Raw genomic sequence first — 14523 nt, forward strand, 5'->3', positions numbered from 1 at the left:
GGGTAAACGATGAAAAGTAAAATATGGCTATATAAAGTGTTGTTATATAAAATATATTTATTCTCAATTGTTTTTTTGCATGTTCCATTTCAAATTTGCAACATGCTCAAGCATGATGTAATTTTTATACAAGACTATAGGCTATAAAAAATTTGTACATACATTCATTTATATCAACATCAACATTTATATCAACATTATGTATATTCTCATACATGAATTATCCGTTGAATTATCTATCGTAATACGTCATAAAAATATAATATTGTTTTTACAATTTTGTAAAATATTTAATACAATACTCTGTAAAATATAATACAGAATAAAATTTTTATATTGTTAATAGTTGGTTTTAACAATTATATACAAATAATTTCATTTTATATATATATATATAATGTAAGTATTAAACATTCTTTGTATGGTTTTGCATTAATGTTATTTTATGAAAATTGTATTATGATATTGTTACAATGCTTTAATTTTAATTCAATTATGATAAAAATCCAACATTTGAAAATTATTTAGAAAACGTAGATGCATCATCATAGATACACAAAAAAAATGAAAGGTTGATGTACCAAAAATCCGTTTAATTCCCAGTAATTCACATCCGATATTCACCTATACCTGTAATATCGTAAGAATAATTATAATGAGAAGACAGTTGATATATACAGTATATATTCGCAGATTACCATTTATTCAATTGCAATTATTCTTCTAGAGACTTATCTCATTTCAGCTAATTAAATAGGGACTATCAAGCGCGCCAACGCCTTTCACTATCCCGCCTTCATCTTCGTTCGATGATTTGGTTCTTAGAACATGTCCAACTTGTTCATTTAGCACTATCTTATTGTTGCTATCCCTGAGACAATAAAATATTATACGAATGTTATTAATATGTCATTTGTATATTTATTAGCAAATAATGTGATTATTAAAACGCAAGTCATCCGATTTGTGCTTACCCTATTATCACTCCATATATGCCGAGTTCTGTTATAACATCCGATAGATCAATATTATCTTCTAATGGTGATTCCTGAGCAGCGCGTATCAAATAATTTTTCTGTAAGGGAGGACAAATGCGATCCATGAGAATCCACCCTGTTCTCTCTTGCGACTCCTTCATCGACTTTAACCACGTCCTTATATTCTCATTATATATGTTATTCCCTCCTCCCTCTCTTTGTGGTTTAAGAACAAACTTGTTTGGATCATTTATACCCATTTGTACTGCTTTTTCCCCATCATCATTCTGTTATTAAAATTAATAGATACATTACTTAGATTGCAAAATACTGAAAGTTTAACCGATCCATAATTAATTAATTAATTAATTGAGCATTCTGATAAAATGATGAATAGATCACTTACAAAATCTAATGTATATAGACCAGTAAATATTTCTTGCACTCTAGTAACATATGCGTAATTTTTTAGAAACTTGTTCAATATATCAGGCTGAGCTAAAGATTGTTGTACCTAAAAACATAATAATTTTCAAAATTAAAATATTTGTCAATTTTTAATTAACAATAAACATATTTCATAGGATTTATTTCATTTGTAACAAGTATGATAAAAATTAAATCTTTTTGTTTCCTATTAATTATTCCAGTATAATATTCATACCATTTTCATATAAGTAATAAGATTTGATTTGTTACTCTTATATTTATACAAAGATTAAAATAATTTACATACTTTTTTAGTACCTGCTAAATGATACTGTACTGATGGGCATTTTATTGCACGTGAACACTCTATTAATAATCTAATGTCCCACTCCTTTTCCGTAGGATAAGCTTCAAGCTCGTAACCTGAACGATAGTAAACTACGGCCACTACCATATTTGAACTAAAACAGTTGAAATAATTCAGATATTTCAATGATTCGATATTTCAAATTTGTAGTCTCTTTATTCAGTATTTATTTCTATGTTATTTACAAAGACTTGAAAAGAAAGTCTTTTCTTTTTTTTTATTATTTTGTATAAATTTTGATAAAATTTATAGTATGAATTGTATTTAAGATTGCAACTCACACAATTAATTCTTTATTTGGTCCCAGTTTTATTCCTTCCGATGCTAAGCTTGTTAAGCTTCTTCTAACAATCTTGATTTTAGGGCATAATTGACGAACTTGGAATTCATGAAGTCTTTGATCGCTTATATTATGAGTTACATCTTCAACAATAAACAATATGATAGCCCTAAAAACATATTTGTTTATTAGTCTTATTTATATAAAATATAAAATCTAGAGTAAAATCTATTGTACCGCTCAACTTACTCTGGATTATTGTACAATTCCCATGCAAGTACCAATCCTTTACAAAATCCAATAAGAGCATTATTTTCTGGAATCTTACAAATAACAATAATTAATATCAATAATAAACTGTAAAATGTCTCCAAAATATTGCAAGAATGTAAATTTAACGTGTTACATGACAACACATATAAACAGTTGTTTCTTTAAAAAAGTTATAATGAAAACTTAAATTACTTGCTCGCATGCTTTCTTCCTATATCCTAATTCTCCTAATATGTACCTATAAAATAAATACATTTTTATTAAAAAGACATAAATAAAAGACTTTATAAAACGGCAAAATTTTCTCGTAATAAAGAAATTCACATTGAACTTACTTATGATATTCAGACGTAACGGTAGCCAAGGCTGCAAAGCTAGTCGCTATTGTGTTTATTTCAACTTGCTTTATCTCAGAGCCATCATTATGTAACAGATAATCTGATCTCAATAGTCCAAGACTTATACTCTATAAATATAATGGAAAAGAGTAAGATTTGTTTCATAGTTTTGCGTAATGGTTGATTGCGTCAGATTTTTTCACATCTAGATATTAATATTTAATATTACATACCTGGCTGAAACCTTTTTCGTGTACCGTCTCATATATATGAAATAGCTTTGCCGTAAACGGATCAGCTTGGATCGTGCTGAATCAAATAATATAATTTTTATTGTATTTTATAATTTATATTGTATGGAAAGTTCCATTATATTCACCGTGGGTCTAGTAACAATACCTTCTTAAGCTGCTTGTAAGAAATTCTTTATCGTGAGCAACCTTATGGATAAGCTCGTTTAATAAAGTTTGTACATCTTTTACAGCTAAAAAGGCCTTCTTGGGAAAACTCGAGGGTAACAGCGTGAGAGATAGTACTTGTACTTGGTCCTTGTTGAAATTCTTTCTGGACCGCATGGATATCCCTAAGTAACAACATAAGATCTCGTCACGTAAATCTGTGCAAAAGCGCATCATCTGAATTATAGAAATAATTTTACATTTGTATCATTGCCTTGAATTAAATAGCACGATAACTCGTGCCTGCCTAATTAGAACGTGATTCGGCAATTTTTTATCAGGAACAATACACATCGCGAGCAAGTGTCGTATAAATATAATCATATCGTACACCTAATTTTTCTTATCGGTAAAAATATATACATGTAGTTACCGTGCATAAGCGCCCAATCCTTCGCTTTATCCACGCTTTCTTTCAGCTCCTCCTCCGTAAGAGGAAGTTGGATACAGGGTTCCAACCGACAGGTGCTCATGACGGAATCCAAAATCAAATATGAACAATAATCTACGCTGTCGTCGTGATATTCAGTCGTTTCTAGCTTGACTGCTGTAAACGTCAACAATGCTTGACACGTTCGGCTGCGATAAGGTGACAAAAAAGCGATCACGGCGTCATCTCTCGTCAGACCTGATAATCGAAACGAAAAATAGCGAAGGATATACGAAAGGCATAGATAAGAAAGGTATCTTTTCACGAAGAGCACGAAATAACGTCAAAAGAATTTCTAATTAATTAACAAGCAGTAATTACAGCTGCGGTAGGGAACAATCACAGCTAAATTACATATTTCGATTAATACATTGATTGCAACTATTGCAACATATATCATTCATATATGTAATATAATTCTATATGAAAAACCCCCCCAAAAAATGCCACGTTTCTTTTACAATTTATTTTTTTTTTTTCTATAAAACAATATTGTTTGGTTAAAATATTAAGAGAGTTCGTGATATTTTATGAAAAACATGTTATGAAAGAAAACTTTCTATTGGATTTATTCGAGTCAATGTTTCAACTTCGCGCGATCAGATCTGTTTCCCGCCGGCTCGAATGTTAAAACGCCGCGACCGTCATTTCCGGTCTGAAAGCGCGAAGTAATACGCTCGTCGTTGGATCGAGATACTCGCTTAGCAGAGAGCTGCGCGATACGTATCGATCGTTTCATTAATAACGAATATAAATTGCTTCGCGCTCGAAATACGTCGAAGTGCGAAGTGGTGCGAAGACAGTTTGGACAGTGCCGAATATCGATCGCGCACGCTTCTTCTCGATCGTTAACTTGACTCGCGTCGCGTCGCACATCGGAATCGGAGTGAAGTTAGCCGGCGGCCGGCGTTTCCGAATCCCTTGTCGTTAACGGAACGTTGCGGGTCGAGGGTCGAGCGAGTCCGTGGCCGTGGCTTTGCGCGGGTCGTAAATTTTTTCGCCGATATTTTCCTTTCCCTCGCGGTGCAACAAATTCGGGAGCCACCGCTCGCGGTGCCGCGTAATCGTAGCTTTCGGCGAGTGTGTTTGTGCAAGTGTTTGTGTGCAAGTGCCATATGGACGGTCGGCAGAGGAGCGGAGCGGGGCAAGAGAGAAGGAGGAGGCCTACTGGGAGGCATCGGGCGACGGCGGAGCAACCGTAGGTGAGCAATTGTTATTTCTGTATTATTTATTACTGGATAGCCGGGCTTGGCCACCTTAAAACTGATTTGCCTCTACAAAACTAAATGCATGGATTTTTACTTTTTTGGATTTACTACGATTGACAAAATATCCTTGGATTCTTACAAACAGATATCTAATTAAAGAATGATAATACAGAGAACAGTTGCGATCACTGTTAATTATTTCGCACGTCTTAGTTAATTAATTTGTTTGTATACAATAAATGTATGGAAAATACATTGAATTATACGATGGTCACAGACTCGTCAAACGAGCTTCGCATGATCGTAGGATTATTCACACATTGATAACGCGGACGAATAATTAAAATATGGGATTATAAACATTTTCTGTACTAGTACTGTTCTTTATTTATATATTTGTTTTAAAAAATAAATAAAAAATTTAATGCACTCAATGATTATATTCTTTAAAATATCGATTATTCATCTGGACGCTGCTTTAACTTGAATGATACATTTTATATGTTACAGATTGATTTCCTCCGCTGCTACGCATCACTCGTGAGTGTTAAATCATTTCTTATCTCAGCCTTGAAAGAGTACATATGGAGCGATCTAGCTCCAACCGACTTATAAAAATTATATGAAATAGACGTATATTAATGTCTGATATAAAATATCATAAAAGAATTACGAAAAATTAAAATTCTTCCTCATAATTAATCACAACGGAGATGTTATATCTATGCTTAAAAAATGTAGGAAATATTATATGTCAAAAAACATAAATATAAAACATGTTTATTTTTTTTATTAGTACCGTATGATGTATACTACATATAAGAAACATAAATTAATATGGATTAATATTTAAAAAGGTAGGAAACGCTATTAATATTTAATTCTATCAACAGTATTTTTATTAATTTTTTCGATTCTCTACATATGTAGACTACAAATTCATTCCCTGGCAAAAAGAGATGTCTTTTTTTTCCATTTATTGATCTTTTTAACAAATTACTCTAAACTGTCACGTATGTCACCACTTATTCCTCTATATATTAAATGATATTCAATATTCACATTTTATGTAAAAACGAACCAGTATCTGAAATGTACGTAGAGTAATCATTCTATAATAATTGGAAACGCTATTTCGTGAATTAGATTATGTCGATGATTGACCGTACGATTAATGACTGTACACGTTTCGGCGTTGTACAAACTACGGGCACTTAGTGTACAATTTATACGAAATCACTGAAGCCGACAATTTACTACCGGTTCGCCAAACCGGTGAACCCTCCCTTCGCTACGCCGTGTATTGAAACAGAAACGCGGACGGCGTGCGAATAGGTATTAATCTTTGATCGCCGTAACGATCCATCACGATGTAATAATCGCGCCCGTTGATACAGTGCTTCTTTCCCTGAGTGACATCGTTGAGCGGGACGTTCGGATATGGCGGCCGCCTATTTATCCTCTCCAAATTGATCCGCCTGTCAAACAGCTGATTCTTGGTGGTGTACACTAATCGCGGGATCACAGACTCCTTCGATCTACGTTTCCATTTGCAGCGGAACGTGCGATCGCACCACCTGCCGGTCTTCTTTCGTCCCTTGTAAGAGTTCGCCGTCCATTTGGTCGTCATCTCGAAGAGGAAGACCAGGATCGCGATTATATATCCTGCGATGACTACTTTAAATGTTAAAGACAGTTCGGTCAACGACAATTGTCTTTTGGTTGACCGAAGATCCAACGGGCATATCTGCGCGATTGGCAGATTCTTCAGTTTCTCGTGTTTTATTAAACCAGACTCCACTAAAGTCCTCAATCTGAAATGTTCAGTCGTTTATTAAGATACAATTTAATTACAATTTAATTACACGGCTAATAATATATTATCTAAAACTGGAAAGATCTATAAGCACGATTAATCTTATTTTCATTCGGCCATTTATTTTTTGTATCGAAATAAATTTTTTGAAATTTTGATTAGCTCCTTAAAAAATCCGCTTACTCTGTATTAAACGGTTTCTCCAAAGTAGAGTTTAGGGGGAAGGCAAATGCCTTATTGGTCACGAGTATCGCGCTAGGCATAATGACGTATTTACATCTCTTCTCATGCTCCAGGTGTTTGCGGGTTTTGTTGATGTAATCCTCGAATATCAAACTTTGGAGGTAGTGGTTCTCCCCGAGGAACAGTTTATCTAGAGATTAACACGTCGTGTCTCTCTTTTATCTGGTATTTATGCGCGCTCTCGAGATCTGGCGGTCGGTAGTACTCACTCTTCTCGATGGCGTTGAAAATAGCATCAACCGGGTACTCGTACGACGTGATCGAGTGGTTCTTCCATCGGGTGATGTTTAAGGAACTTAACTCCTCCGTATCGTTGAACTGAAAAAACAAACTCTATTGATTATTTTAATACTTTACCGACCGTGATGGAATGACCGACGCCGACGCCTGTATGCAGCTCTCGTCAGCTCTACCGCGAAAAAACGTGGTCATTGGCTATAAACGCGGCAACAGTCTCCCGTTTATCTCCGAATTCTATCTTGAAAAAAGAAAAAAAAAAGATTGCATGCGTGCTTACGAGAGGACTCACTTGAGAAAGCAAGAAGTCGAGCGTGCGCCCTTTGTAAGTGACCCACTGGTAACCCTTACGCACTATATCTTCCACGCTGTTGATCGGCAAGGTAAACTGCGGCCTCGTGAGGAACGCGGTAAGATTCGCCGTGTAGAAAGACGTCAGTATCAAAATGAATATCCACCACGTGGCGAACAGTATCCGCGTCGAGTCTGCAATCGGTCGTTTTTTAATTCGGTAGTGATAACAATATAATAATTATAGCAGCGTCCGGCGCCTTCGAATCATTATATTAAAAAATAACGTCCTGACTCTGTGACGATAAGTCCCGGTCTACAATAGGTGTTTTAAGCCCTGAGCCTTAAAAAATTGTTCAATCACAGTTGAATTTGAGGAGAATAATTGACTGTGATTGGTCAATTTCTTAGGGCTTAAAACACCCATTGTAGACTGGGACTAATCTGCACATAAGTCATATTCTAGTCTGATGTAGTTCAGGTTCTTGCCTTATCGTTTAATTTACATTATCGAATTAAATGTAGAACAGCGTAAGTCGCAATATAGCAAATGTCATAATTCTTTAGGAAATACAGGGTGTCGTTTGCGTATGAAAGACGTGGCAATCGAGAGAGCGACGCGGCAGTCTTATACCTGTCGTCGCGATTATATTCGTTCCTTGTTTCAACAAGGAACTGTACACGAACCATACGCAAGAGAAAAAGCTGTAGTTCTCGGAGTCGGGTTCGTTCCACAACTTCGCCCTACGAGATATCGATAATATTTAGAAATGGAGCATATTTCATAACATATATAATTCGCATTTCGCGTTTCGTCTATAGATATCACTTTTCGACGAACCTGTACGTGGCGAAGATGTAGATTATGGGTCCTACGGTGATCACCGAGGCCAACACCAACAGCCAAACAGTTTGGTCGAACGGCGCGAGCAATCCTGAACCGGTCGCTGATTCTTGCGGTCTCTTCATCAATACCGTCAGCTCACTTTGCTCCAGGGCTGTACTGAATGTGCAGTACTTCCGCAACTCTGGCAAAATAGGCAAGAAGGCCGCCGCCATGTCCACTTTCTGTTCAAAAGAGAAAGAGAACATATTATATCTATGTTTTTTACTTCCTTTCAATTTAGACATCGATATTTATTGCTCGTTAATTTTTCCTTCGAGCAAAAATTCAGTCTACATTCGACTATTAAAAGAGATATTAAAATAATTTACTAATTAATCAAGGATGGCTCGTTACTCTCGTTAGCTTCAGGAAGTGTCTTACCTTCTCATAAAGCAAACTTATTATTCCGCTTCGGCTGTTGCCCAGCACGTGCTGCTTAGGCGGTACGATCGTGTATGTGAAATTCAATTTGGAACTGAGCAGCTCGAGTAGGTAAAACGCGTAGCCTTTTCCCACCCACGTTCCGTTTTTTTTCACTAATCCGGAAAACGGCATGTCCTATAACAATTTCACATTCACGTTAGCACGTGGAAAATATAGAAAACTGTGATCCTTAAAATTAATTAACGAAATTATTTAACAGTGGTGATGGAAATTTGCCAAGTTTTCACGGGAAAGAGATGTTCTCTATAATATAAAGTTCATTATTTGCAAGGTAAATTGTAAGTAATTATAGGTTAGAATAAATAAAATATTTTCTTGAGGATCAAAGATTATACCTAAAAATTGATTATTCAATGTGCACGCTCTTATTTTAGACAATTGCTTACAATGTCGCTATCAAATCCCACGATGATGCTTAAATAAACGATGTATAAGTATCCTCAACAACGTCTTAATTATCCTTGCGCATTTATTATCGTAGATCGCGGCGTCATTATCGTCACATGTCACATATGTGCTATCGTTCCGTGTCCGTGCGCGGCTAGTTGCATACTCGACTCGAACAATTTTAAATGTTCGATATCAGGCTGCACGAACACGCTAATGAGCACTATGAAGATTGCAAGATGCGCGTCGCATATCGGGAGATATATAGCAAACTTGACATAATATTTATTATTAGGCACGATACTCGCGTAATACAACAGCCCTAACAGGTCGGTTACTCGATTAGCGTTCTTTGTTTACCGCGTCACGCAAAACACGCGATGTCGTTTTTGCCGGGCGGGTATTATCCAGGTTCCGACTATATGCATGACTGCTGCAATAATTATCCGCTTATCTTCTCTACACCACGAATTCGAAACTCTCGATGTCTTTTCAACAAAATTACCTTTTTCAAAAAAGGTAAAAAAAGGGCGCCAAGTACACGCGTGGTTGTTACCTCGAAAAAAAACCCAGGTGGTAGAATCATTATTTTAATTCAAAATTAAAAAAAATCAATTCTAACCTAGGTGGTAGTAGCTTTATTAATTTTTAAACAAAATTATTAAATTATAAAATAAAAATATTTAATTAAAATAAAATAAATAAATTTTTCTTGTAAAAAACTTGGCGCTGCTTTTTTAAGGTTCTAAACATGTATAATATAAATATAAATATTTTTAAGGTTCTAAAAAAGCAGCGCCAAGTTTTTTACAAGAAAAATTTATTTATTTTATTTTAATTAAATATTTTTATTTTATAATTTAATAATTTTGTTTAAAAATTAATAAAGCTACTACCACCTAGGTTAGAATAGATTTTATTTATTTTTGAATAAAATTAATGATACTACCACTTGGGTTTTTTTTCGAGGTAACAACCACGCGTGTACTTGGCGCCCTTTTTTTACCTTTTTTGAAAAAGGTAATTTTGTACTGATATCATGCGTTTTGTAGTGTTACGCATCCTCTTCTAAAAAGGGCATGTCATCTATATGATCTATCGAATCTATCGAAATATTGTTGTCGCTTTTCCGCTTTTCTCGTCCTGCTGCCGAGAGATCATCCTATAAATACTAAATAAATTATATACATGTATAATATAAATATAAATAATTTTAATTACACACACACACACACACACACACACACACACACTACGTTTACGCGAACGTTACTTCTGTAGTAACTTACGATAATTCCTTCGCGTAAACGGGATTTTGTAGTAACTTACGATAATTTACTCCGCGTAAACGAGTGAATTATCGTAAGTTACTACAGAAGTAACACTCGCGTAAACGTAGTACACACACACACACACACACACACACACACACGCACACGCACGCGCACACGCACACACACACACACACGCACACACACAAGCACACGCAAACGCACAATCACACGCACACACACACGCACACGCACACACACTATCTGTCACGTATACTATGTTTACGCGAGCGTTTTACTTCCGTAGTAACTTATACGATAATTCCTCCACGTAAATGGAGATTCTGTAGCAACTTATGATAATTCATCCCGCGTAAACGAGTAATGCCGGGATTACGATGAATTTAACGTAACGGGACGCGACGGACGCGAAGTAACGTAACGTAAACTTAAGAAATTACGATCGCCGTAACGTGAAGCAGCGTGCATTTCAGAAATGATTTGACAGCTTGGTATGAATAGAAGGTTAAGATTAAGGTTATCTTTAAATTACGGCGATCGTAATTTCTTAAGTTCACGTTACGTTACTTCGCGTCCGTCGCGTCCCGTTACGTTAAATTCATCGTAATCCCGGCATAAATTATCGTAAGTTACTACAGAAGTAACGCTCGCGTAAACATACAGTTTGACAACTTTTACAAGGCAGCATATACGTACGTGTTTGTACGATTTTGTAGATACACCTTCCTTCTTAAAGATCTCTCGGCATCAGCTCTTTACGGTCAATACTTATATATATTTCACTATCTGTCACGACGCGTCAACGGTCACGACTATCACACACTTACACTTATCCTTTTCTAGGTTGTAAAAAACTGTCACGCACTGCGACAGTGCACGAGTGCACTCTCGTGTCAAAAATGGGAAAGTGACACACCAGCCGCCATTTTTGTCCGACGTGGACGTTTCTTAAAAAAAAATTTTCCACATTTGGTCTTTGCATTGCAATATCTTCGCTCGTAGGGCACGTAACGAAAAAAAAAGACTCTTATTTATAAATCAAACCCCAAGCTATCGATCGAACCTACTTAGAAGTTGATCCGTTCACTCGTTATTGAGATCTCAAAATCTCGGATACTCGCAACTCATGCGTTCGCGTAAAAGAGTCACGGTGCGTCTCGCTTCGCGCGTACTTGGCGCGAGACACTACCGTGTCTCTTGATATCATTTTCAGAACATTCTATGTATTATTAGAAATACAATTAATTGCTATAACATAATTATTAATTTTTATATTATATTACAATGTTAGATAAATTTTATTGGATCGTTTAAATAATAATAGATTTTAATATATAAAAGCTAAGTAAATGGATAAATATAAAAATAATTGTTTTATACATATACATATTATTTACATATGAGTTTCAATGTTCATTCAAGAATGTTCATTAATTAGATAGTTGTTGTATATTTCACTTTTGGAACAGTTTTTTGTCCCTCCTGAAAAACTGTACTAATTGTCACATAGGTGGTATTGTTTATTCATTAACGATATACTGTTTTATTTGCGAGAATTATTTACGTTCTGACCTACAAAAATCATTAATTTTTTTCTAATGTTCTCAAACTTTATGTATTATTTAGAAGAATATGGTTACGTTCAAGAATAATGATATATAATTACAATTATAATTACAATCGTGCTAATGGCAACTTCATAGAAAATTGCTCGTAGAAAATAGTATATTTCAGAATTGGCTTTCATTGTTGAAGGATATCTACAATTATAATACGTGTAAGGCATGTTGACGATTTTACACCGTCGCATATGTTGTGTCTTTGTAATTCTAGTTTTTTTACATGGCCAATATATGGAAAAGTAGGACATTTTGTCGGTGATCAATAAATCATGCGGCGGAATGCCATTTCAAACGTGACACGATGATAGGTATTTATCTTTTTCGTATAGGTGGCCATTTGTATACATTATTCGTTATAATTTTTTCCTATTCATAAACGAGAGAGATACATGGAAATATAAAAAAATTAATTGATATAAAATTCACGTTAAATAATTGAAATTTGTAAATTTGTACCAGAGAAGATAAATTTAATGTCGATTAATGTGCTTAACAGGCACGCAAGTGTAGTCACAAGTGATTATCGTAAAAGATTTTTTCATTGCACGCGGCAAAAGCGTAGCTGCAAATATTTTTCCGGTTGAGAATGTTATACTTGAAGTTATATCGTGACATTTGCTCTACACTCCTATCGCTCATCAAGTGGACTCATAAAAATGCGCACTTAATATCATCATGAAGGATGCAGTAAAATAAAATAAATATCATGCCACGCCATCACGAGGTTCTACGGTATACATATGCACAATACATCCGCAATGTCGTTAATAGAGAAAATATCAACCAGTTTTTAATTCACAGCGACAACGTGACTTTGTTGCTATTGTGATAATTAACAAATTCGGTTGTTAATTAATTCTCGCTGCATTTTTGCGCTAAAATATCTTTCGTGCAAATTTAGACTTGAATATACGATGAATGAATATTAAACATTAAATCCAGTAAATTATTCAATTATAGTTATTTATATATAAGCGTGACACTGTTCTCCAAATCTTTTCGGAGAACTTCAATATGTTGCGTTAAGTGTACGTTAAGTCGGTCTCTCTTATTTCAAACATTTCGTCACTGCCAGCCCTTTGCATAACAGTGACCAACTAAACGTAATTTTGTCCCCGGGCAAAGTAAACAGCAATAATATTCTCGCTACGGACTTGGTTACTCTGATTATTACATGGATTGCTTGAGTACACCTCGAAATATGTATAAAACATAAATGGACGAATTTTTTTTGTCAATTTCGTCTTTTCTTTCAAAAATTAAATCGTACTGCTATAAAATATATATGTTTTTAAATCATATACGATACATTTATAATTATTACACTCACGTTCCAAGAGGTTATTTTCATTTCTGCGGGAATCGTTGGCTCTACGGAACTTTTGTCGGTTGTCGTATCATCTGAAAGCATAATATTGTCTTTCATAATTAACGTTAATGATACGTCAAACTGCAGGAAACGCGTTTCAATTTTCTAGCTTGACAACAGTGCTTATTTCTCGAACGTTAACAGGAAGTTTAAAGTTTTAATGTTAAAATATAATCATTCAATTTTAAGTAATAATTGACTAATCAGTCTAGTCAATTAACTAATCAGTATTATCAACATCAAGAGAAGAAAAGTAAGTAATTGATTTGTTAATGCATAATTACAATTTATTATTTAAAAAGAATAATCTTTAGAAGTGCTCTCTATTTGCTGTCGATTTAATTGCTGTATCATTGCGCTTATATTTAATCTTTAGCTTCTTCGTGCAGATTCTCAGCTCTTCAGCAAGATTATAATAAATAAATATAAACCTGAACTTTAACGAAGGCTTATTAAATAATTAGCTGACTAGCTTACTTTGTCCGTAGATGATGCAGTAACACGTCGCGAATATGAGCGTGCCGAGTGAAAGTTGTCGGAAGTTGTGCATTCTTCGACAGTATCTCCGACTACATCTTATCCGCGCGCATCTTCATCATCGGATCGTCTCGTGACACTCCTCCGGCCGGAAAGGTTTCGTGCGACGCGGCATAACCAGCAGCCAGGTGAATCGATACTGGCACTCCAGTCATCCTGACCCGGACGACAGCAACGTAGTGACGAGTCGTTTTATGTCAGCGTGTCACGCGACCGTCGAAAGTGTTCGAAGGGGGGAAAAGGGCTGACAGAAACCATGACGGCGCGGCGCGCCGTGTTCCCGCGCGAGCGCCGTCAAATCCCGGCGTGTATCCCCCGCAGTTATCTTTTCAGAGTTTCATTCGGCTTCGGCGGTTGACTGCACACTCATTTTCACGCAAACGTGCATCACTTTTACTTCGTTGATCGTGAAAATCATCAGACGCGACAATTGATAATCAGGTGCGCACACAATTCACTTGTTTTTAACGGTGTAGTGTGTGACATTAGATAATAATGATCGGATGATATGTGTTACATCTTATTGTAATTGGTTGACGAGCAGAGAAATTTGGCAAATCGGTATGTTCTCTGTATAGGATTATTATATTCGTTACGAAATCGTGCATCCAGATTTTTTTCAAAACGGTCAAATCTTAA

The 14523-nt window shown here is 35.4% G+C and overlaps 3 protein-coding genes across 4 annotated transcripts in view; 1 reads left to right on the forward strand and 2 right to left on the reverse strand.

Annotated features, from left to right (window-relative positions):
* Positions 1-32: 32 nt before the first annotated feature.
* LOC143893909 (glutathione synthetase) lies at positions 33-3714 on the reverse strand. Its single transcript, XM_077399761.1, has 12 exons — positions 3496-3714; positions 3064-3247; positions 2898-2973; positions 2662-2792; positions 2519-2564; positions 2303-2376; positions 2055-2222; positions 1714-1867; positions 1384-1491; positions 975-1264; positions 699-871; positions 33-630 (listed from the first exon to the last, which is right to left on the reverse strand). The coding sequence occupies exons 1-11, from the start codon at positions 3593-3595 to the stop codon at positions 742-744; spliced, it is 1461 nt and encodes a 486-aa protein (XP_077255887.1). The 5' UTR covers positions 3596-3714; the 3' UTR covers positions 33-630; positions 699-741.
* Positions 3715-4410: 696 nt separating this feature from the next.
* Hwt (SH2 domain-containing adapter heavyweight) overlaps positions 4411-14523 on the forward strand; it is a 209156-nt gene continuing 199043 nt past the window's right edge. The window contains exons 1-2 of the mRNA XM_077399958.1: positions 4411-4754; positions 5271-5300. The gene's annotated coding sequence lies outside the window, so the exon portion shown is untranslated. The remainder of the gene's footprint in view (positions 4755-5270; positions 5301-14523) is intronic.
* On the reverse strand, positions 5543-14221 carry Ir76b (Ionotropic receptor 76b). 2 transcript variants are annotated; one of them, XM_077399963.1, is made up of 9 exons: positions 13825-14221; positions 13309-13379; positions 8615-8791; positions 8189-8415; positions 7982-8091; positions 7349-7542; positions 7029-7137; positions 6760-6949; positions 5543-6574 (listed from the first exon to the last, which is right to left on the reverse strand). In XM_077399963.1, exons 1-9 carry the CDS (start codon positions 13895-13897, stop codon positions 6052-6054), a joined length of 1674 nt encoding a protein of 557 aa, XP_077256089.1. In that variant the 5' UTR covers positions 13898-14221; the 3' UTR covers positions 5543-6051. The 2 variants fall into 2 exon arrangements, with proteins under 2 accessions (XP_077256089.1, XP_077256090.1); XM_077399964.1 differs by lacking the exons at positions 13309-13379; positions 13825-14221 and adding an exon at positions 9064-9439.

Source organism: Temnothorax americanus, unplaced genomic scaffold (genome assembly GCF_048541705.1).
Source record: "Temnothorax americanus isolate GAGA-0224 unplaced genomic scaffold, ASM4854170v1 Scaffold13, whole genome shotgun sequence".
Classification (NCBI taxonomy): Eukaryota; Metazoa; Arthropoda; class Insecta; order Hymenoptera; family Formicidae; genus Temnothorax; species Temnothorax americanus.